Here is a 22,776-nt window from a genome sequence, read left to right on the forward strand (position 1 = left end):
ATGTACGCCCGGCCGCAGCAGTAAAGTTACGCCGTTTACGTTAGGCTTTTCCTGGCGAATAGTTACCCCTGCTATATGGTGGCGTAAGTGCGGCATAACAATGTTAAGTATGGCCATCGTTCCCGCGTCGAAATTTGAAAAAGTTACGTCGTTTGCGTAAGTCGTCCTTGCGGGGTACTTTGGAGCAATGCACACTGGGAAATTCCACGGACGGCGCATGCGCAGTTCGGGAAAACCGTCAATCATGTCGGGTCACAGTACATTTACATAAAACACGCCCCCCTGATCCAAATTTGAATTAAGCGGGCTTACGCCGGCCGATTCACGCTACACCGCCGCAACTTACGGAGCAAGTGCTTTGAGAATACAGCACTTGCCCGTCTAAGTTGCGGAGGCGTAACGTAAATCGGATACGTTACGCCGCCGCAAAGATACACGGTTCTATGTGAATCTAGCCCTATATGTTTGTGTGGTATATTTGAAACAAAAAAAAACTATGTCTTGTATTGCACATCCTTGAAAGTAGGTGAACCAGAATTCTTAATGTTATTGTTATTGACCGTTCACTTTCAATCATGGCTACAATTTTATTCTACCAGTTAGTGGACAAGTCGATATTGAACGATGAATGGTCGTTTACACTGCAAACGACCGAAATTCTATACGTCTGTGGCCAGCTTAAGTTTTTCACTTATTTACTTTGATGCAAATTCATCACCTTCACCCTCATATGACAATAGGGCAGTCAAGTGTTTTGTGAGGCTTGCTACAAGCATCAAACAAGAGTGCTGAAAGGGCAACACAGCATCACTGAAGTTTGTCTTGGGCTTAATGGCTTCATACAGCTGGACATTTGATGAAGCATTTGTTTATTGCAGTACCACTTGTGAATACAGGCAGCACTGTATATAAGTAGTGCTTATACTCTGCATTGGACCTCTTTCACACTGGGGCATTTCTTTTCCGTTCATGGACGAACACAGCAGCAATTGACCTTAGGGTATTATATCCTTCCAGGAGAGACCTCCTGGAAGGAAGGATATAATACCCTAAGGTCAATTGCTGCTGTGTCCGTCCATGAACTCAGAAATGGATTACAAAAATCCTATTTTTTTTTAGGCGTTTTAGCGTTAAAAAAAGCGCACGTAAAGCGCCTGAAGGAAGCTGCATCTGCAATCCCAATGTGAAAGCCCGAGTGCTTTCACACTAAAGTGCCTGAAAAATGCCCCAGTGTGAAAGGGGTCTTGGCAAAAAAAAAAAGCGCCTGAAAGAAGCCTCATCTGCAATCCCAATGTGAAAGCCAGAGTTCAAAAAAAGTTCTGCAAGCAGCTTCTTTGCAGCGCTTTAAGAGCGATGAATACACCGCTCCTAAAGTGGCACTTTTTTAACGCCAGAGCGCCTGAAAAACGCCCCAGTGTGAAAGGGCAAAGCTTTACCAGCGTTTTTCAGGTGCTGCCAATGTGAAAGGGCTCTAAAAGCACTCAGGCTTTCACATTGGGATTGCAGATGAGGCTTCTTTCAGGTGCTTTACAGGCGCTTTTTTTAATGCTAAAGCGCCTGAAAAATGCCCCAGTGAGAAAGGGGTCTTACTGCATATTTAGCCTTGTATTGTGCAGTGTTAATTTTGTCAAATTACAACAAAAATGTTTTCCTTTTTAAGATGTTTTGACGTAGCTTCTGCCCTGCTGTTGTATGGAGACGGGTGGGGGCCATCTTGCCCGCACTCGTATCCATACCCAGCCACTGATAGGTCCCGATCGTCTCCGCCGCTGGCGACAACTTCTGTAAGCGGAGGAGGGTGCGGGAGAGCGGTGGGAGGGGGGGGGCCCTTTCCCACCTCCAATAACGGTGATCTTGCGGTGAATCCACCACAGAGACCGCCATTTATCGTTTTCAGGACCGGCCGCTGAAAAAATAGATATCTCGGTTGTGGCAGCAGCTGCCGCCGTTACCGAGATATTCATTTTTAAAGTGCCGATATTTATGTACATGAGCCGGTCGCTAAGTGGCTAGACTATGGAAATATAACTTGGTGGTTCCACAAACATTTACACCTTTCAACATGTTTCCAGCATCTACCTTGATAAATTCTATGGTCATGGAGTTACCTGTGTGGGATATCTTTCTGGAAATAAAGCTGTGTAGACGAGCATCAAAATGTCCGACACTTTACAGAACGGGTCCAGCTGAGTGGGACTAACTGCTACTAGCTTTTGCAGTATTTGGTGTATTTACTAGTCATAGCAGTTTAATTGTAACTCGTTATTTTGGGAGATGTGTGTGTATATATGCATGGAATAATAAAGACCCACTCACGACAACAAAGTCACCATCTACCATGTTGCTCCCCAGCTTCCTGATAAACCAATTACTAGCCTGGTGAAACATTACTATTTCTGGAAGAAGTCACGGAGCAAAACAAGTGTGATGGACAGGCAAGCTCGGCGACTGCAAAGCAAAAAGGAAAATAGGTGAGAATAATAACTTGTGGGGAGAACGGACATTGGACAATGAAAGGGAAACTGCCTGATGTAATAAAGTAGGAGATCTGTCAGAATATTTAGAAGCGTAATCTGCGTGGTTTGGGGCTGTGAAGGCATGTGAATGTTTTAATGAGTCCAGCTCTTTTGCTGCTTGTAGTGTTGAAGAAGTTGTTGATGAACTGCCCAAGGTCGTTGACTCGGAGGTAGATGCTAATGGCCCCAAGAAAGAGGTGAGATTGCATTTAGCAGGTGTAGTATTACTAATTGTTTTACATGTACCTAGTTTTGTGTATATTTAAAGCTATATTGAAGGCTTTCTCTATGACAAACATGTCATACTTGCCTGCTCTGTGCAGTTATTTTTCCCAGAGCAGCCCGATCCTCCCTCCTGCCAAGTGCACCCAGAGCAAGCGGCTTACTATGGGGACACTCAAGAAAGCTTGTCGATGAGCTGCGGCTCTGCATGTCCATTCACAGAGCCATGGCTTGGCCCCACCCTCTCTGTCTCCTCATTGGCTCACTCTCTGTGATTGACAGTTTAGGGAGCCAATGGCTCCCTCTGCTGTCTCGGCCAATGAGCTGGGAGATTCCCAGAGAGCTGTGGCTCTCGTGCACTTCACTGGAGGAAGATTGGGCTTGGGTAAGTATTGGGGGAGCTGGGGGAGGCTGCTGCACATAGGATGCATGAAGGTAAAAAACCTTGAGCCTTTACAACCACTTTAATGTAAAAAATAAATTGTGACTTGTTTTTACGGTGGCTCAAGCAGTTGCAGGCGGGCCACCAGCAGTGCGCTCTCGCTCCTGCTGTGGGAGCATGCCGGTGGGTCGGGAGGACTCTGTCTACAGGCGACCCGTGATCGCCTAGTAGAGAGACAGAACGGGGATCTGCCAGTGTAAACAAGGCGGATCCCCATTCTGACAGGGGACGTGAAAGATCTTCTGTTCTCAGTGATCTGTCATGTCCCAGTGAGGCACCCCCCCCCACAGTTAGAACACACCCAGGGAACACACTTAACCCCTTGATCGCCCCCTAGTATTAATCGCTTTCCTGCCAGTGTCATTTTTACATTTATCAGAGCATTTTTATAACACTGATCAATGTAATAATGTCATTGGTGCCCAAAAAGTGTCATTTGGGGTCAGATTTCTCTGCCGCAATGTCGCAGTCCTGCTAAAAATCGCAGATCGTCATCATTACTACTTAAAACAATAAAGTCTCTAAGTCTATCGCATAGTTTGTAGACGCGATAACTTTTGCGCAAACCAAATCAATACACACCTATTGTGATTTTTTTTTTTTTAACATAAATATGTAAAAATATATATCGGCCCAAACTTATGAATAATACATGTGGTGTTGTGTTTTATTTTTTATTTTTTTTGGTGGGGGGGGGGGGGTATATGTATTATAGCAAAACATTTTTTTCCAAAATTGTGGCTCTTTGTTTATAGCGCAAAAAATAAAAACCGCAGAGGTGATCAAATACCACCAAAACAAAGCTCTATTTGTGGAAAAAGGACATCAATTTTGGGTACAGCGTTGCACAACCATGCAATTGTCAGTTAAAGTGATGCAGTGCCGTATCGCAAAAATGGCCCGGTCATGAAGGGGGCAAATCCTTCCGGGGCTGAAGTGGTTAAACATTTCTTGGAGTACTGATCTTAAGCTTTATTGCATGTACTTTGTGTACACCTTACTGGGGATGTCTGACAGCCAATATCCTGGCTCATGCTTGCAGACCAATCGGAGTGGATTCTGTTGGAGTATTTTTATTTTTTTAAGTTCACCTTTTCAGCAAATAAAGTAAACGCGCACCATACACCCCCTCGGCCCGGTCCTCGCTGCACTTTACCTTCATGAATGATTAGCTGTCACTGCCCACACAGCTGGTGCAGGGGCCCAGGGATGTGAAAGCCGCTGTCTTCTTCACCTTCTTTATAGACACGGCATGGATCAGAGCGATTTCTGATTGGTCAAAGCAGTCATATGCCAATCGGAATCGCTCTGATCCATCCCAGAAGAAGATTGCGGCTTTCAAATACCTGGATGCCTGCATTTGCTGCGTGGGCAGAAAAAGCTAAAGATCCGCTGAGGTAAGTGAAGTATGAACCGGGATTGGGTTATACTGACCCCCCCCCCCCAAATTATGCCTCAGTTTTTGCTAGTGTCCAAAGAAGAGGATTTGTCTTTTCACTTCTAAGAAACATTCCCCCCCTCCCCCTTTCTTTTTTTTTTTAGTAGCCTTTTTTCCTTTCAGAAGATGATACACTGTGTGTGTGTGTGTGTGTGTGTGTGTGTGTGTGTGTATATATATATATATATATATATATATATATATATATATATATATATATATATATATATATATATATATATATATATATATATATATATATATATATATATATATATATATATATATATATATATATATATAAAAATTACTGTGTGTGTAATAAATAAATACATACATATTTTTTTTTTGCTTCATCTTGCGTGTTGCTGAGCTTAGCTCTTCAGTAATCCAGATTGGCAAATTCTTAGCACTGCCTGGACCCAGGGCTGGACTGGGACAAAAATTTGGCCCTGGACTTCATCCAGACCGGCCCACTTTAATTCAATAAAATCACGCCCACCAAAAGGCCCCTACATCCATTATTGTATATCATGAGAGGGTGAGAGAGAGGGGAATGGGAGGGTTGAGGGAAAGGGGGTGAGTGAGAGAGGGGGTGAGTGTAAGAAAAATAGAGTGAGTGTAAAAGAGAGGGGGTGAGTGTAGGACCCCTTTTTACACTGAGGCGTTTTTAGGCACTTTTGGGCTAAAAATAGCGCCTGTAAAGTGACTGAAAAACGCTTCAGCTGCAGTCCCAGTGTGAAAGCCTGAGTGCTTGCACACTGGGGTGCTGCCAGGGCGTTGGAAAAAGTCCTCCAAGCAGCATCTCTGTTTTAAAAAACGGCCCACTGAGCCATTGGCCCACCGGGAAACTCCCTGTAGTCCCTATGGCCAGTCCATCCCTGCCTGGACCACATAGGACCAGAGATTACGGGGCTACCCTGGAATGGGCACTGGGCTCTGCCAGTGGCGCTGCACAGACTTTTGGGAGCTGTTAGCCACAGAACAATTCTAAAGAAGAGTTGTGCCACTACTATTGGTGCGCCCAGTGATCACTGTGACCAATCACAGCTAGCAACACAATGGATGGCTTGAAAGGAAGTCATCAATTGTTTACAACTGTCGTGACCTGCTGTGATTGGTTACAGCGGTCACATGGTACTGGCAGTGGTCCGGTGGACACAGCTGATGACAGATCACGCTGCAGCATGGCCCGAGGCGCGATCCAGGGGGACCTCATATGACATCCAACTGGATTGACGAGAGGCCCGCCCAGCTGTTAGTTGACCATCAGCTGGGTGGGAAGTGGTAAAGGTGCAAAGTGTGTGTGTACACATACACATTTCTGCACCTTAACCACTTCATGCCCAGCCTGTGTGTGTGTGTGTGTGTGTGTGTATGTATATGTGTATATGTGTGTGTGTGTATATATATATATATATATATATATATATATATATATATATATATATATATATATATATTATACACGCACGTTTTCCATCACTCCCCCATCACTCCATTTTAACTATCGGGAGCAGTTGTAAACTAGTCATAACTTGTACTGTGTCATGTTACAGTGCTGGTGCTTGTTACTGTGGGATTGAAGGTGAATATCGCAGAAAAACCTAGTTTGTGTTCTTTGAACTTTTAACAGACTTAATTTTGTTTTTGCTATATTTATTATAAGTTCTGCTTTAACATGGTATTAAATGAATAGGCACAAAGAGGTTATATGTAAAACTTGTTGAGGGCTACAAGGTGTAAGCAATAACTAGTCCTGAAGTGGTCAAACAGACCCAACAGTGCCAAAATACTTTTTACATTGTCGTCAGCAGGGTCGGTTGGACACCTACTTCTCAGTCTCAAGGACTGTCCTGTGGTTGAAGTGGAGTTCCACCAAAAAAAAAAAAAAGAAGAAATTTAAAAGGCAGTAGCTACAAATATTGCAGCTGCTGACTTTTTTTAAAATAAGGACACTTACCTGTCCAGGGCGCCTGCAATATCCTCTCCCGAGGCCGACCGTCCCTCAGCTCCCGGGTGGAGGCGCCGGCATCTTCAGGAAGTGAAGCCTTGCGGATTCACAGTCTGGTTCCCTACTGCGCATGCATGAGCCGTGCTGCGCATCCTGACTGGTCCCTGTGGTCTTCTGTGACCTGTCTGTCTCCCATAAGACGGCGGGGGGAGGGAGGACAGGCCGGACATGGCGTAGATCACCGCAGATTCTGGAAGTGGGAGCAAATGGCTGTATTAGACAGATACCTTCTCCCCCCTGAAAGGTGCCAAATGTGACACCAGAGGGGGGAGGAACCGGATAAGCAGAAGTTCCATTTTTGGGTGAAACTCTGCTTTAAAAGATCCACCCAGCCTGACAGGTTTACCATTGAAACGGGGGAAAAATGCATTTGAACAGCCAACGACCTGTTTAGTGTTTTATGTGCAGCATTACTATGTGTTCATATATTTGTATGTCTCTAGAGTAGGGTTTCTTAACTCGGGTTCCTCCAGAGGTACCTAGGGGTTCATTGAGCGATGGGCAATTCCTGCCTCTCTCGACACAGGATTTGATTGACTGCAGCGGGTACCAATGGCTCCCGCAGCTCTCAGCCAAGTCTTTGAGAGCGGGGAGAAAGCCGCTATAGACGGGCACTGTGCTGGATCGATTGAGGACTCGGGTAAATATAAGGGGGCGATTACATTACCCTAAACATTTTTTACTTTAACGCTGGGAACGCATTGAGGTATAAAAATATTTAGGTTTTACAACCACTTTAATATGATTTTTATTTTTTTTTATAAATATTTTTTCTTGGTTGTGCTTTTTCTTCATCCTTTTCTTCCTATTTATTTTTTATTCATTTTTTTTTTTTCTACGGTATGCATTTTAGGAATCCCCCAAGCTCATTTCAGGAGAGTCTGGAAATCCTATCCCAGTCAAAAAAGAACCATTGATTTCTCCGTACCGCCATCACCCTGGGAGATCCCGCAGGAGGCCTCCTAAAGGCATGCACCTTAGCAAGGGTGATATTGCTTCAGTATGTGCCAGTTCTGAAATGCCAGCACTTACACTGTGCCAGCAGGATACCCAGCTTGTATCACTGAAGCGGCAGGTAGGGAAAGATGAGAGCACTGTCAAATCTAAAACAAACTGCCTCTTGGTATTGGCAGTGAGAAATGTACAAGCCCTTCTACCTACTGCCACCAGAATAGAATGTTTTCATACCAAGTCAATGTATGTTCTCCTAAGTACAGGTGCTCACAGCATATTGCATTTAAGTATGATACATAGTACAACATTTTCCTTCATACAGGGAACAGTTAAAGTGTTGCTAAACCCAGGACCCTGCGCACACACACACACACACACACACACACACACACACACACACACACACACACACACACACACACACACACACACACACACACACACACACACATATATATATATATATATATATATATATATATATATATATATATATATATATATATATATATATATATATATATATATATATATATATATATATATATATATATATATATATATATATACATACACACATACACACACACACACACACACACACATATATATATATATTAGTGCTGTCAAGCAATTAAAATTTCTAATCGCGATTAATCGCATTAATGTCATAGTTAACTCACGATTAATCGCGCGATTAAGGAGGTTCACCCTTTAAAACTTTTTTTTTGTTTTCTTATTTATTTAAATTTTTTTTTATAATATTAAATTGTGTTTTTTTTTTTTTTTTTTACATTTTGATCTCTTTTATTGCTGTCACAAGGAATGTAAACATCCCTTGTGACAGCAATAGGTGGTGACAGGTACTCTTTATGGAGGGATCGGGGTCTAAAAGACCTCCGAGCCCTCCTTTGCACTTCAAAGTATTCAGATCGCCGAAAATGGCGATTCTGAATACTGTGTACTTTTTTAAATCCGGCGCCATTGGCAGCTGAGAAACCCGGAAGTGAGGTCATGACGCCGCTTCCGTGGTTTCAATGCGGAGACTGAATCAAAGCCGTTTACGGCTTAGTGTCAGTCTCCGCCTGAACACAGAACGCGGCGGATGGAGGATCGGGTCTCCCGGTGGGACGGGAGGCCCGGTCAGAGCTGCGGGAGGGGGGGGATGTCCCCTCCCGCTCCTCCGGCATAACAACCGAGCGGCTTTTAGCCGCATCGGTTGTTATGTTTGGATAGCCGATCGCCCGCTCTAAACAACGGTACCGGGATGATGCCTGCGGCTGCAGGCATCATCCCGGTATAACCCCCGAACGTTAATCGCGCGATAAAAAAATTTATGGCGTTAACATGGGTTTGTGTTAACTCCGTTAATAACGCGTTTAACTGACAGCACTAATATATATATATATATATATATATCTGGTCTCCCACAGTACACTGACCATGGAAATGCAGTTATTTTAGTAAAAATAAACTGCTAAATACTTTTTCTCATCAGCAGTATATAGCAGTCTTGTGACGTCTATCAGTGTTTGGTTGAGCACTGGTTAAAGCTTGTAGGAGGAGTCTTCATTCTCCTTTGACTGTCCTATGAGGCTGCAGGACTCCTGACTTTGTCTGAAAAGTGTTAATTTGGCCCTGTGCTGACCACATGCACCCCCCCCCCCCCCCCTACACATAAAAAAACTCTCTAGCAATACACTCCAAACTGAGCATGTGCAGAGTACCTCCTAGGGCTCTGTTCTATCAGCAGTTGGATTGGGGACCATAAAAGGAGGATCAGAGAAGAGAGGACTAAACAGCCTTTTTACACAATGCAGAAGATTAACCCCTTAGGTTCCACAGTGAGTATAAAAAGCATGGTTTACAGCATATACAGACTGATTTTGCTGTTGTGGGTTTAGTAACACTTTAAACATTTTACAAGATTTCCCTTTAGTTCATATTTTTTTTTTCTGTATTTACATAGCATCACCATATGCAGCATTTTAGAGTTCAAAGGATCATATCTGAACTTTACAAAAAGCTCTTGTCCACCACATTGATGAAACTCAATGCCCGCGCCAATGGAGAAAACATGCACATGTCATGCTGATAGTGTGCTCTGTAGGTTTCAAGTCCAGGAGCCAGCGCTGCTAGACATGATCACATAGTGAATTATGTTCATATTTTCTGCTCCTGACCTAACCCAACTTTTTGCCACATACAAGCATATTTACCTTGATTTAAAAGGCCACGACTCTGCTGCTTGTTACGTCTGGCACTGCCAGCCTCTATTGTCCTTGCTACATCAGCCTATTGGTGCCATATAGACTTCTATAGGGCCATGTCCCAAAGGCTGAAGGCGTTCATAGACCGTCCCATAGAAGTCTATGGGGCTGTATTGGGCAGGTGAAGCCAAGACCGTGAAGATTTGTGACGCTGGATGTAAACAAACAGTGGAGCCACAGCCACCAATCTTCTAACCTTGTCCTGGCTCAGAGTATTGTGACGTTCTAGAACAACTAATCTCCTATAAAATTAGAATATCAAAAAGTTAATTTATTTCAGTAATTCAATTTAAAAAGTGAAACTCTTATATCTTATATAGATGCGTTACACACAGAGTGATATATTTCAAGCATTTCTTTCTTCTATTTTCGATTATGACTTACAGCTAGTGAAAACCCCAAATTCTGTATCTCAGAAAATTTGAATATTACATAAGACCAATAAAAAAAAAAAAAAAAAAGATTTTTAATCCAAAATTTTGGCTTGCTGAAAAGTATTATCCAAAATTGGTGTAGTGCAACTCTCATATATAATCTCATATTAGTGTTATACAAAACTTCACAAAATATATAAACAAAAATGTGTATCCAAAAAATCTTTGATATATTGTCTCTGAATCCAATGGATATCCAAATGTACATTTTTTTTTTAGATTTAGCTATAGATGATATCCACCTTTACTCTACTTTTAAAGCTGAGTTCCACCCAAAAATGGAACTTCCGCTTTTCAGAACCCTCCCCCCCCTCCAAGGTCACATTTGGCACCTTTCATGGAGAGGGGGTGCAGGTATTTGCACCCACTTCCGGGCATAGGCTTCCGTGGGAGTCACGCCACTTACCCCCCCCCCCCCCCCCCCACCACTGCTGTCTCCTGGGAAACACACCGTTCCCAGGAGAGAACGGGGACCAGTTAGGGAGAGCCACGCTACTCGAGCATGCGCAGTAGGGAATCGCTTCACGCAACGCTTCACTTCCTGATTCCCTCACTGAGGATGGTGGCGGGGGCAGCCGAGGGATGAGCGATTGCTCGGCCTCGGCTGCCGACATCGCGGGGTGTGCTGGACAAGTAAGTGTCAATTTTTTTAAAAGTCAGCAGCTGCACTATTGGCTGCTGGCTTTAAAAAAAAAAATTGTGTGGACCTCCTCTTTAATCACCACTGTGACATGCATAAGATAAAGTGAATCCACCACCCATCAGAATGACCTCTTGCCTCCCTGACATGACCCCTGCTTTACCAGTAGGTCATATCACTCCTTCCAAGTCCTCCCTGCTTCCCAATCACAAGAGTGTATGGATGGCTGAATGAATCTCCAATTAGCGCATTTCATAAACGGGAAGAGAAAGCACACACCCTAGTGTTCTCCGTTTTTAAAAACTCAATTTATTAAAAGATAACTATTGCACTTACAGGAGATGCCACTGCTGATAGTGCTAACCATATATCACTTGTCTTTAGCAATCAATAATAAGCCAGCTTGGTGCAGAAATGGCTGCGGCTGCACTGACTTTGGACTTGATAAAACACAGTGGACCAACACCAGCAGGTGACATGGCTGCCCAAATCATCACTGACTGTGGAAAATGTTGCATTTCATTTGGAAATCAAGGTCACAGAGTCTGGAGAGGCACAGAATTCAAGTTACATGATTTCCAGGTAAAGTGGAGCCATGTCATCTGCTGGTGGTGGTCCACTGTGTTTTATCAAATCCAAATTCAGCACAGCCCTCTACAAGGAAATTCTAGAGCACTTCAGGCTTCCCTCTGCTCACCAGCTTTATGGAGATGCTGATTTCAATTTCCAGCAGAACTTGGCACCTGCCCACACTGCCAAAGGTACTAATACCTGGTTTAATGATCATGGTTTTACTGTGCTTGATTGGCCAGCAAACTCGCCTGACCTAAACCACATATAGAATCTATGGGGTATTGTCAAGACGAAGATAAGAGACACCAGACCCATCAATGCAGATGAGCTGAAAGCCACTATCAAAGAAACCCGGGCTTCCATAACACCTCAGCAGTGCCATGGGCTGATCGTCTCCATGCCACGTTGCATTGAAGCAGTACCGTATATACTCGAGTATAAGCAGAGTTTTTCAGCATATTTTTGTGCTGAAAATGCCCCCCTCGGCTTATACTTGAGTCACCTTTTTGTGCCTGATCTCCCAGACTTTGGGGACCCGGTTCCCGGGGAGCACCGATTTTTCAAAGCCGGGCACCCCTTCCATAGACTCCCATGTTAAACGGTCATTTCTCCGGTGACTTTGGGGACCCGGTACCGGCCAGTCGTAGGTCCCCTGGACCCGGAACTTGGCTCACATGTAGCCCCATTTCTCCTCTACAAGTGTGCAAAGTTTGTCTGGGGGTCCTACGGCTGGGGAGCACCGATTTTCTCAAATCTGGGCACTTCTTCCATAGACTCCCATGTTAAAATGTCAGTCTAGTCATGGGCACAGTGAGGCATGGGCACTGTGAAGCATGAACATGGACACCTTGAGGCAAAGTCAGGCATGCAGATGGGACACCCTAGGCTTATACTCGAGTCAATCCGGTTTCCCAGTTTTTTGCCTCTGCTTATATTCGGGTCAGCTTATACTCGAGTATATACGGTAATTAATGCAAAAAAGCCCTGACCAGGTATTGTATCCATACTATACGGTACATGGACATGCTTTTCAGTAAGCCAACATTTCTATATTAAAACTTTTTTTGGACTTAAGCAATATTCTAATTTTCGGAAATACAGAATTTTGTCTCTTCACTAGTCGTAAGCAATAATCCTCAATTAAACGAAAGACATGCTTGAAATATATCACTTTGTGTGTAATACATCTATATAAAACATGAGCTTCACTTTTTGAATTAAATTAACTTTTTGCTGATATTCTATTTTTATAAAATATGTGCATGTGTGTATATATGTGTGAATATGTTTTGCTTTTGTGTGTGTATATATTATATATAATTTTTTATTTATTTTTTTGCCTTTTCAGGTACAAAACATTAAACAGGCAAACAGCAACTTTAGGGGAATACTCAAAGGAGGGATTACTGATTTGAGGCCTCAGGAGGTAAGATTTCCCTCACTGTACTTATTGAGAGTCTGGTGTAAATTAAAATGGTATGCACCAATTCATAACTACTAATCGGAGCTGTTAAGTCTGACTACCTGGACTGATTTCTAGGTTATTGTACACCAGAGAACCCCCCCCCCCCCAAATGTTTCTAAATAAGGGCCGTTTTCTGTCCTTCAGACTTTAGGGGGTCGAGGTGGCCAATGGAAGTAGAAAATGCCCCAATGGAAGTTAAAACAAAAAATAAAACTTGTGCCTGGAGTCGGTAGAAAGAGGAATAGTGCCACATCATTTGAATAGTGTCAAATTGTTTTTATTAGTGGGGAAAAATTATGCTCTATTGCTGGTATCAGTGGAAGGAATGGTGCCCTCTCCGGTGGGAGGAATCGTGCCCAGAGGGCTGGATAAGTAAAAAAAAGGGGGGGTCCCCCACAGAGGGTTGGAATTTTGAAGGCAACTAAGTATAGGTACGAAACCAATGTAATCGTATTATCTTTTATTAAATATTATAACAAAGTTAAGACTGTGAGAAGTGCTAAAATCGACTGGTTTAAGAACAATATCGGATAACATAAAAGTTACAATAGTTCAAAATTGACACTGATGTTTTCTCCTGATTAGAGATTACGCCCAACGTGTTTCAGGATCTTGTCCTTTCTTCAGGGGCATTCCCTTATGGAGAACAGTGTACATCTGATGTCAGTGATAGTAGATTTACTGCTGTCTGTAAATCAAGGGTAGAGGCAAACGATCCAAGAGTCCGATTTAAAGTGATCCTTTTTGGGACCCAAAACAGGGGTAAATGACAAATGGTCTCAAATCTCAACTGTCACTGCTGCTCCTTGACGTAGGGACTCTGTGCACACGTGTCTGATTGCATCCTCAGAAACCGCATGGGCGCATACTACTCCCCCCTCTTCTGACCTTTTTATGGCCATATGTGGTCTTGCTCTAAATATACATCTGAGTTTGGGTGCCCACTGACAGTTGAGATTTGAGACCCTGGGGTTCATTTACTAACACTGGAGAGTGCACAACCTGGTGCAGCTCTGCATAGAAACCAATCTGCTTCCAAGTTTTTGTGTCAAAGTTTAATTGAACAAGCTGAAGTTAGAAGCTGATTGGCTACCATGCACAGCTGCACCATATGTCATTTACCCCTGTTTTGGGTCCCAAAAAGGATTGCTTTAAATCTGACGCTTGGATCATCGTTTGCCTCTACCCTCGATCTACAGGCCGTAGTAAATCTACTATCACTTTGACACCAGATGTACACTGTTCTCCATAAGGGAATGCCCCTGAAGAAAGGACAAGATCCTGAAATGCGTTGGGCGTAATCTCTAATTGGGAGACACATCGCTGTAAATTCTAAACTATTATGTTATCTGATATTGTTCTTAAACCAGTACATTTTAGTGTTTCTTACAGTCTTGACTTTTTTTTATAATATTTAATAAAATGTAATACTATTGCATTGGTTTCGTACCTATACTTGGTTGCCTTCAAAATTCCAACCCTCTGTGGGGGACCCCCCTTTTTTACATATCTATGTAGGGGATGGTGGCAACATTCTAGTCCACTTTGGTAAAACATTGTTTTTGAGAGGGCTGGATAAAGGCAAGCAAAGGGCCGCAGTTTGGAGACCACTTCTATACACCATTTCTATAGGACTTTATTTTATCTAAAAGAAAACGACCTTTGTTACCCAAAGCAACCGCACAGATTCTACGGCATCTCTCCTGTGCCGCTCTGGTAGCATGCATGAATCTGGTTTGTTGCTGTGACAAATAAGGTCTATTGCAGGGGTCTTCAAACTATGGCCCTCCAGTTGTTCAGGAACTACAATTCCCATCATGCCTAGTCATGTCGGTGAATGTCAGAGCTTTACAATGCCTCGTGGGATGTGTAGTTCCGCAACAGCTGGAGGGCCGTAGTTTGAGGATCCCTGGTTTATTGTCTGTCTTTTTATGCCTGTGTCCTGTTAAATATTTTCAAACGGTTATTCTGTTGCTTTTTCTTTAGCTGAATATTAAGCTTAATTCGCGGTGGACAACAGATGAGCAATTGCTGGCTGTGCAAGGTGAGATGGCATTTGGTACCCGCATTTGTAACTGTGGATGGGACAATTGCAAGTCACAGTCTTAGAGGGAGGTGGGAATACAACACATGGACATATGGTGCCAGGCTAAATCATTGTTTCTGTTTTCCTTTCAGCTTTCAGGAAATATGGGAAAGATTTTGATGCCATCGCGGAAGTTCTTGCAAATAAGACACCTTCACAAGTGAAGACCTTTTTCATTGGTTATCGTAGACGTTTTAACTTGGATGAAGTAGTTCAGGAGTGGGAAGCGGAGCAGGGAGTGGATTCATCTGCAGCTTGTAGTGATTCTGCCAGTAAGAGCGCTGCTTCCTCCCAGATGAGCAGCGAAGAAGATGATGAGGTGAGTGATTTTAATTGTTTATTTAATTAATTGAAAAAAAATGTATTATGAGTTATCTTACTGTCTTTTTTATTTGTGCATTTCTTTCCCTTCTGCTCAAACACCTAATCAAAAGCCCAGCATGCTTTGTAAATTATTGCTTTATATATTAAATGTTTAAAAAGGGTTACGTTGTACAACAAGGACACATTTTTACATTTTAAAGATCATTTGCCTTCACTTGGGTTGTTGCAGGACCATTGACCGGGAGTGAAGCATTGGGTAGATTTATACATAAAACTACCGTATATCTGAAATGTTAGCTTTTACAAATAAGTATGTTTTAGGAAAGATTATTTGTACTTTTAGAGGAAGGGCTTCTGGGTTCTTTTTTGCCCACCTCGCCAGGTCTGTCTGTAGTCAGATGTTGTGCTGCCCTAGGCATACCTGAATGCTGATGCCCTTTTCTGACAAAGTCCACCCCTTTGTGTTTTTTCTGCTAGAGCAGGCATGTCCAAAGTCCGGCCTGCGTTCCAGTATAGTACGGCCCCCCTGGTGATTTGGAGATATTGATTTATTTTTATATGTATGTATGTATGTACAGTGAGGAAAATAAGTATTTGAACACCCTGCTATTTTGCAAGTTCTCTCACTTGGAAATCATGGAGGGGTCTGAAATTGTTATCGTAGGTGCATGTCCACTGTGAGAGACATAATCAAAAAAAAAAATCCAGAAATCACAATGTATGATTTTTTTAACTATTTATTTGTATGATACAGCTGCAAATAAGTATTTGAACACCTGAGAAAATCAATGTTAATATTTGGTACAGTAGCCTTTGTTTGCAATTACAGAGGTCAAACGTTTCTTGTAGTTTTTCACCAGGTTTGCACACACTGGAGGAGGGATTTTGGCCCACTCCTCCACACAGATCTTCTCTAGATCAGTCAGGTTTCTGGGCTGTCGCTGAGAAACATGGAGTTTGAGCTCCCTCCAAAGATTCTCTATTGGGTTTAGGTCTGGAGACTGGCTAGGCCACGCCAGAACCTTGATATGCTTCTTACAGAGCCACTCCTTGGTTATCCTGGCTGTGTGCTTCGGGTCATTGTCATGTTGGAAGACCCAGCCTCGACCCATCTTCAAAGCTCTAACTGAGGGAAGGAGGTTGTTGCCCAAAATCTCGCAATACATGGACCGGTCATCCTCTCCTTAATACAGTGCAGTCGCCCTGTCCCATGTGCAGAAAAACACCCCCAAAGCATGATGCTACCACCCCCATGCTTCACAGTAGGGATGGTGTTCATGGGATGGTACTCATCATTCTTCTTCCTCCAAACACGGTTAGTGGAATTATGACCAAAAAGTTCTATTTTGGTCTCATCTGACCACATGACTTTCTCCCATGACTCCTCTGGATCATCCAAATGGTCATTGGCAAACTTAAGACGGGCCTTGACATGTGCTGGTTTAAGCAGGGGAACCTTCCGTGCCATGCATGATTTCAAACCATGACGTCTTAGTGTATTACCAACAGTAACCTTGGAAACGTTGGTCCCAGCTCTTTTCAGGTCATTGACCAGCTCCTCCCTTGTAGTCCTGGGCTGATTTCTCACCTTTCTTAGGATCATTGAGACCCCACGAGGTGAGATTTTGCATGGAGCCCCAGTCCGAGGGAGATTGACAGTCATGTTTAGCTTCTTCCATTTTCTAATGATTGCTCCAACAGTGGACCTTTTTTCACCAAGCTGCTTGGCAATTTCCCCGTAGCCCTTTCCAGCCTTGTGGAGGTGTACAATTTTGTCTCTAGTGTCTTTGGACAGCTCTTTGGTCTTGGCCATGTTAGTAGTTGGATTCTTACTGATTGTATGGGGTGGACAGGTGTCTTTATGCAGCTAATGACCTCAAAAAGGTGCATCTAATTTAGGATAATAAATGGAGTGGAGGTGGACATTTTAAAGGCAGACTAACAGGTCTTTGAGGGTCAGAATTCTAGCTGATAGACAGGTGTTCAAATACTTATTTGCAGCTGTATCATACAAATAAATAGTTAAAAAATCATAAATTGTGATTTCTGGAATTTTTTTTTTTTGATTATGTCTCTCACAGTGGACATGCACCTACGATGACAATTTCAGACCCCTCCATGATTTCCAAGTGGGAGAACTTGCAAAATAGCAGGGTGTTCAAATACTTATTTTCCTCACTGTGTGTGTGTGTGTGTGCCAACAGATTGCATACAGGAGAATCTCCTGTTTACTTGGCGGCCTCTTTAATATGAAGTCCCGCCTCCTATGATAGACAGAACAGTCGTCCAATGGCAGCCCAGGAGACGAGACTTCCCATTAAAGATGCCGCCAGGTAAACAGGCTCATCCCGCCCCCCTCCAAGGAGAAATATATATATGCTGAAAAAAAGTTGGTAGGAGAAGAGGGATGGATTTTTTTTTTTTTGTCATACAAAGTATCCTACACTAAATAAATAATTTTGCAAAACTTCTGTTCCAAATACAGTTTAGCTCTTTATATGATAGATGTAAGGTTTATGTATGTGTTTTTAACATGAAAATCAGTGTTTCTTAAGGCCCATACACATGATAGGACTTTTTGACAACAAACTTCAAAATGACCAGGTTTTTCAAAAAATCTGACCGTGTGTACGCTCCATCGGACAAACTTTTTCGGTTTTCATCGGACAAAAGTTCACTCTGCAAACAGACAAACTTTCCGGAAACAAAAGTTCTACGGTGCAAAGTCCTATCGTGTGTACAGAAATCCATCGGACTTAAGTCCAAAGTACAAACACGCGTGCTCAGAACCAATGCAAAAGATCAGACAACAATGCAGAAGTTGGCCAAAGGGTGGCGGTAAAGAGCTGAAAAAACATGTGATTTTAGGAAAGTTTGCTGAAAAAGTCCTGCCGTGTGTATGCATACCAAGTTCACGGCCAACGCCTTTCAAACAAAAATCCACAGAAAAGTTTGTTTGAAGTCCGATCGTGTGTATGAAGCTTTACTGAGGCTGTGAATAGTTGGTGCACTTTATTTGTACTTATTTGGAATTGCTTTAAAGGGGTTTTAAAGGATAACATTTTTTTCCATAAGTAGCTTCCTTTACCTTAGTGCAGCCCTCCTTCACTTACCTCATCCTTCGATTTTTGCTTTTAAATGTCCTTATTTCTTCTGAGAAATCCTCACTTCCTGTTCTTCTGTCTGTAACTACACACTGTAATGTGAGGCTTTCTCCCTGGTGTGAAGAAAGCCTCTTGAGGGGGCAAGCAGGAGTGTCAGGACACCCACTAACACACAGATCTTTTCTCTATCTGCAAACTTGAGAGTGTCCTGACTTGCCTGCTCGCCCCCTCCCCCCTCAAAAGGCTTTCTCCACACCAGGGAGAAAGCCTTGCATTACTGTGTGGAGTTACAGACAGAAGAACAGGAAGTGAGGATTTTTAAGAAGAAATAAGGACATATAAAAGAAAAATGGAAGGATGAGGTAAGTGAAGGAGGACTGCACTAAGGTAAAGGAAGCTATTTAGGGAAAACATATTTTTTCCTTTACAACCCCTTTAAATGACCTAGAACACAGCAAAGTCTGCTAAGAACAGGATTTATCATCATTAATGAATTAATCTGCATTAGTTTTGCTTTTGGCTTTTTGTTTAACTGCAGTCCAACAGTATAGAACTTGTGATAAAAAAACAACAACTTGCAAACACAAACCTGCTGAGGATAAGTGTATTTTGAGCCAAGACTTTAGATGCCATCCCAATGACTTGCACATTAGCCACGTATGCAGGGCTGATCCGCCCTATAGGCTCACTATGCAAGCCGCTTAGGGCCCCGCAAAGCTGCGGAGGGCCCCCCAAATTACTAGAAGCCCCGCCTGGTGAGATGTCACAGTACCGATAAAAATCGCTGATTGCCGCCATTACTAGTAAAAAAAAAAATATATTAATAAAAAATGCCATAAAACTATGCCCTATTTTGTAAACGCTATAACTTTTGCGTAAACCAATCAATAAACGCTTATTGCGTTTTTTTTGTTTTTTACGAAAAATATGTAGAAGAATACGTATCGGCCTAAACTGAGGGAAAAAAAAATATTTTTATATATATATTTTTGGGGGATAGTTATAGCAAAAAGTAAAAAAATATATAGATTTTTTTCAAAATTGTCGCTCTATTTTTGTTTATAGCGCAAAAACTAAAAACCGCAGAGGTGATCAAATGCCACCAAAAGAAAGCTCTATTTGTGGGCAAAAAAGGATGCCAATTTTGTTTGGGAGCCACGTCGCACGACCGCGCAATTGTCAATTAAAGCAACGCAGTGCCGAATCGCAAAAAGTGGCCCGGTCATTGTCCAGCAGTATAGTCCGGGGATGAAGTGGTTAAAGAGGGTTGTTTTCTTTTCTATACCCACTGTACATGATCTGGTCAGTGACTGACTAGGTAATAAAGCCAGGACCATAGTGCAGACATATATTTGCAAAAGCAACTTTCATTTCTTTCTGTTCTTTTGAGGGACATGGGTAGTCTTTAACCCTTGTGTTACAAGGCTGCCTGCCAGGGAATTGGACACTGGCAAACCAGAAAACTATAGGCCAGCCCAGGGTTTACCCCTACTGCTACCAGCTTGACTCCGTTTTTGGATAATGCCGTAGGAGTATGGACGTTTTTTACTGTTTGTCTCAATTGGAAACTGCTGTCTAGAGCAAAGGTTCATGTTGTCCCTTTTTATTTATTTATTTATTTATTTGTTTGTTTTATTTTGCCTATGCACTTTTAATTTTGATGAATTGCCTAAGTTTGGGTCTCCTATTTTTTATTTTCTTTTGCACTTTTATTTTGACACAAAAAATGCCTAACGTGACAATGGAAGCACACTAAATTTTCATCCTCTTCTCCTCACAGGTGCAAATCACATCTGTTTCTGCCTCCTCCCAGACAGTAACGACAACTTCAACAGCTTCTACAACTGCTACGGCTGCCACCATCTCCCTCCCACCCCCATTGCTAAGACCAACAATTCCCTCTGTTCCTATACTTCACCGTCAGCCACCACCACTCCAGCCGGGGCGTCTTCTCCAAGCTCGTCCTCCACCTCTTGTCCGGCCAGCTCCCCGCCAGAGCCCACGTGCACCACCTGCTTTACTGGGCAATCATGCAGAGCCAGCTTTCTCCTGAGAAATCTTACGAAACCTCTGATCGTGTTCAGTGTATTAATTGGGTGGGTTTATTTATGGAAATATTGGCTTGGTTATAAAAGACCTGTGTACAGAATTGCCTGTATCGAACAGAACAGTATTGAACAATAAATGGGCCTTGCGTGGAACTGGTGCTATAATATAGTTGTTCTAATGGCATGTGGAGTGATAAACCTCAGCACAATGCCAATGTGTTTGTCTTTTTTTTTTTTTTTGTACAATTAATGCCGGTTCACACTGGGGCGGCACGACTTCGGGAGCGACTCGGCCAGGCGACCTGAAGACGACTTGCAAAATGACTTCTGTATAGAAGTCAATGCAAATTGCCCCGAGTCGCCCCCGAAGTCGTACAAGAACCTTTTTCTAAGTCGGAGCGACTTGCGTCGCTCCTATTAGAATGGTTTCATTGACTACAATGGGACGCGACTTGTCAGGCGGCTGTGTCGCCTGACGAGTCGCCCCAGTGTGAACCGGGTCTAAGGGGTTCAGGGTTTTTTTGTCTACATAATTTGGCCATCAGTGGAAGTCTCTTCTATCATGGATTTAAAACCTCTTTATAAATGTCAGTTTGGTGGCACATGTGGTGGAGATTTTCATCTTGCACATTGACTTTGCCTACCTATGGCTTGGGAGGATGTTTAATTAGAATTGTATCCTAAATTTTCTGGTTTGTGTCAGTAGACTGTTGGTGTGACCAAGCTGTGCGACGCATTCTGGAATACGTAGTGGTGTTTTTTTTATCGTTGTGAATAGTTGATTAATAAAAATGTACCTGTGTTTTTCTAATATCTGATCTCTATCTGAAGTTGTATTTAAACTAGAGAGAACTTATTTTTTCTTCTTTTCTTCTTTTTTTTTTTTCCTGTCACTACTTGTTTCTTTTGTGGTAGGAATAAGACCACATCTACAACCTTTGCAAATATAAAGCTACTAAAAGGCTCAGCATAGCAGAACGATTGTTTTAAATGGCCTCCCTTTCTAGCCACAAGATTTGCCAAGAGTTCCCTTGCTGAACTCTCATTATGCTCCCCTGAAAATACAGGAACACTGTAAGGGGGATTCAGGATCTCTAGGCTGAATGAATCTGGATGCACTCGGGTTTGAATCAATGGTCACCCTTTATTTATTAGCATGTGATGACACGACGCACAATTCTGGCCTTAATCCACCTGTGTGTGTGTGTGTGTATATATATATATATATATATATATATATATATATATATATATATATATATATATATATATATATATATATATATATATATATATATATATGTGTATGTATGTATGTATGTATGTGTGTGTGCAAATTCTTAGAGTTGTAGCCCCAGGCATGTGTCTCATTGCAGGGATTTCTCTTCATTTCCTGTCCCATAGCCAAACAGGAAGTCCAAGGAAATCCCTACCAATTTAAGGGCATTCCTTGGGGACCCCCAGGTCACCAGAACTAGTGTCCCTATTGGAAGATTTTCTCTTACTTTTCTGGTGACAACCCAAAATCTTCCCGCCACTGTCAGAATACACTGATCAGGTTTTCTGGAGAGCTAGTTTGACAAAAGTCGATCTGACGATCAACTTCTGTTTGAACAAGGAAAGCCACATACACAGATCGAAGGTTGGCCAGTCCCTGCTGGGCTGGCCAAATTTTAATCAGTCTATGCCCAGCCTAAGGGAAACCTTGTCAGTATGAGGTAGCTTTTATATTTCCTGACATCTCTACTAAACCTGCTTTGAGTCCCACATCCACTCCCACCCCTGCACTTGGGAAAGGCTGGAGGTTCACAGAGGCTGGATATTCATAGTGTCTGCATTATAGGCCGCTACCTTCAGGTAATTAAACATTGGCAAAGTGCTTGGATATGCCCACCTTGAACATACCACTATAACCCTACCCGGCTCCATTTCAGGTACAGGATCTTGCTTGGCCGCCCACCTTGGCACTTGGTTCAATGCGTGTAGTTGGCTGCAGCGTGTAATATAGGTCCAGGGCCATGATCTATTCATATGGTTTCCAGACCCTGTAGAAACCTCTCCCGGACCCATACAGGGACCAGCAATATGGTAAGACAGGTTAATCCTGTTACGAGACTGTTATCGTAGCCCTATAGCAAGCATTAGACTCAATATCTCCAGTGCTTGCAGTATATTTAAAAGGGTTTCCTGAATAGTGTTCAGTCATTTTTATTATTATCAGGAAATCGGGGAGTGTGCTTGGCTTA

General features: G+C 42.7%; 1 protein-coding gene across 2 annotated transcripts in view; it reads left to right on the forward strand.

Moving 5' to 3' along the window:
- RCOR2 (REST corepressor 2) overlaps positions 1–20,765 on the forward strand; it is a 49,196-nt gene extending 28,431 nt beyond the window's left edge. The window contains exons 7-13 of one of the 2 annotated variants that reach the window (XM_040329055.1): positions 2,353–2,471; positions 2,641–2,713; positions 7,486–7,707; positions 12,852–12,929; positions 14,955–15,012; positions 15,147–15,373; positions 20,263–20,765. In XM_040329055.1, coding sequence (XP_040184989.1) covers positions 2,353–2,471; positions 2,641–2,713; positions 7,486–7,707; positions 12,852–12,929; positions 14,955–15,012; positions 15,147–15,373; positions 20,263–20,535 — 1,050 coding nt within the window. In that variant the 3' untranslated portion in view covers positions 20,536–20,765. The remainder of the gene's footprint in view (positions 1–2,352; positions 2,472–2,640; positions 2,714–7,485; positions 7,708–12,851; positions 12,930–14,954; positions 15,013–15,146; positions 15,374–20,262) is intronic. The other variant, XM_040329056.1, reaches the window with a different exon arrangement.
- Positions 20,766–22,776: the final 2,011 nt, after the last annotated feature.

This window comes from Rana temporaria, chromosome 11 (assembly GCF_905171775.1).
Source record: "Rana temporaria chromosome 11, aRanTem1.1, whole genome shotgun sequence".
NCBI classification, from domain to species: Eukaryota; Metazoa; Chordata; class Amphibia; order Anura; family Ranidae; genus Rana; species Rana temporaria.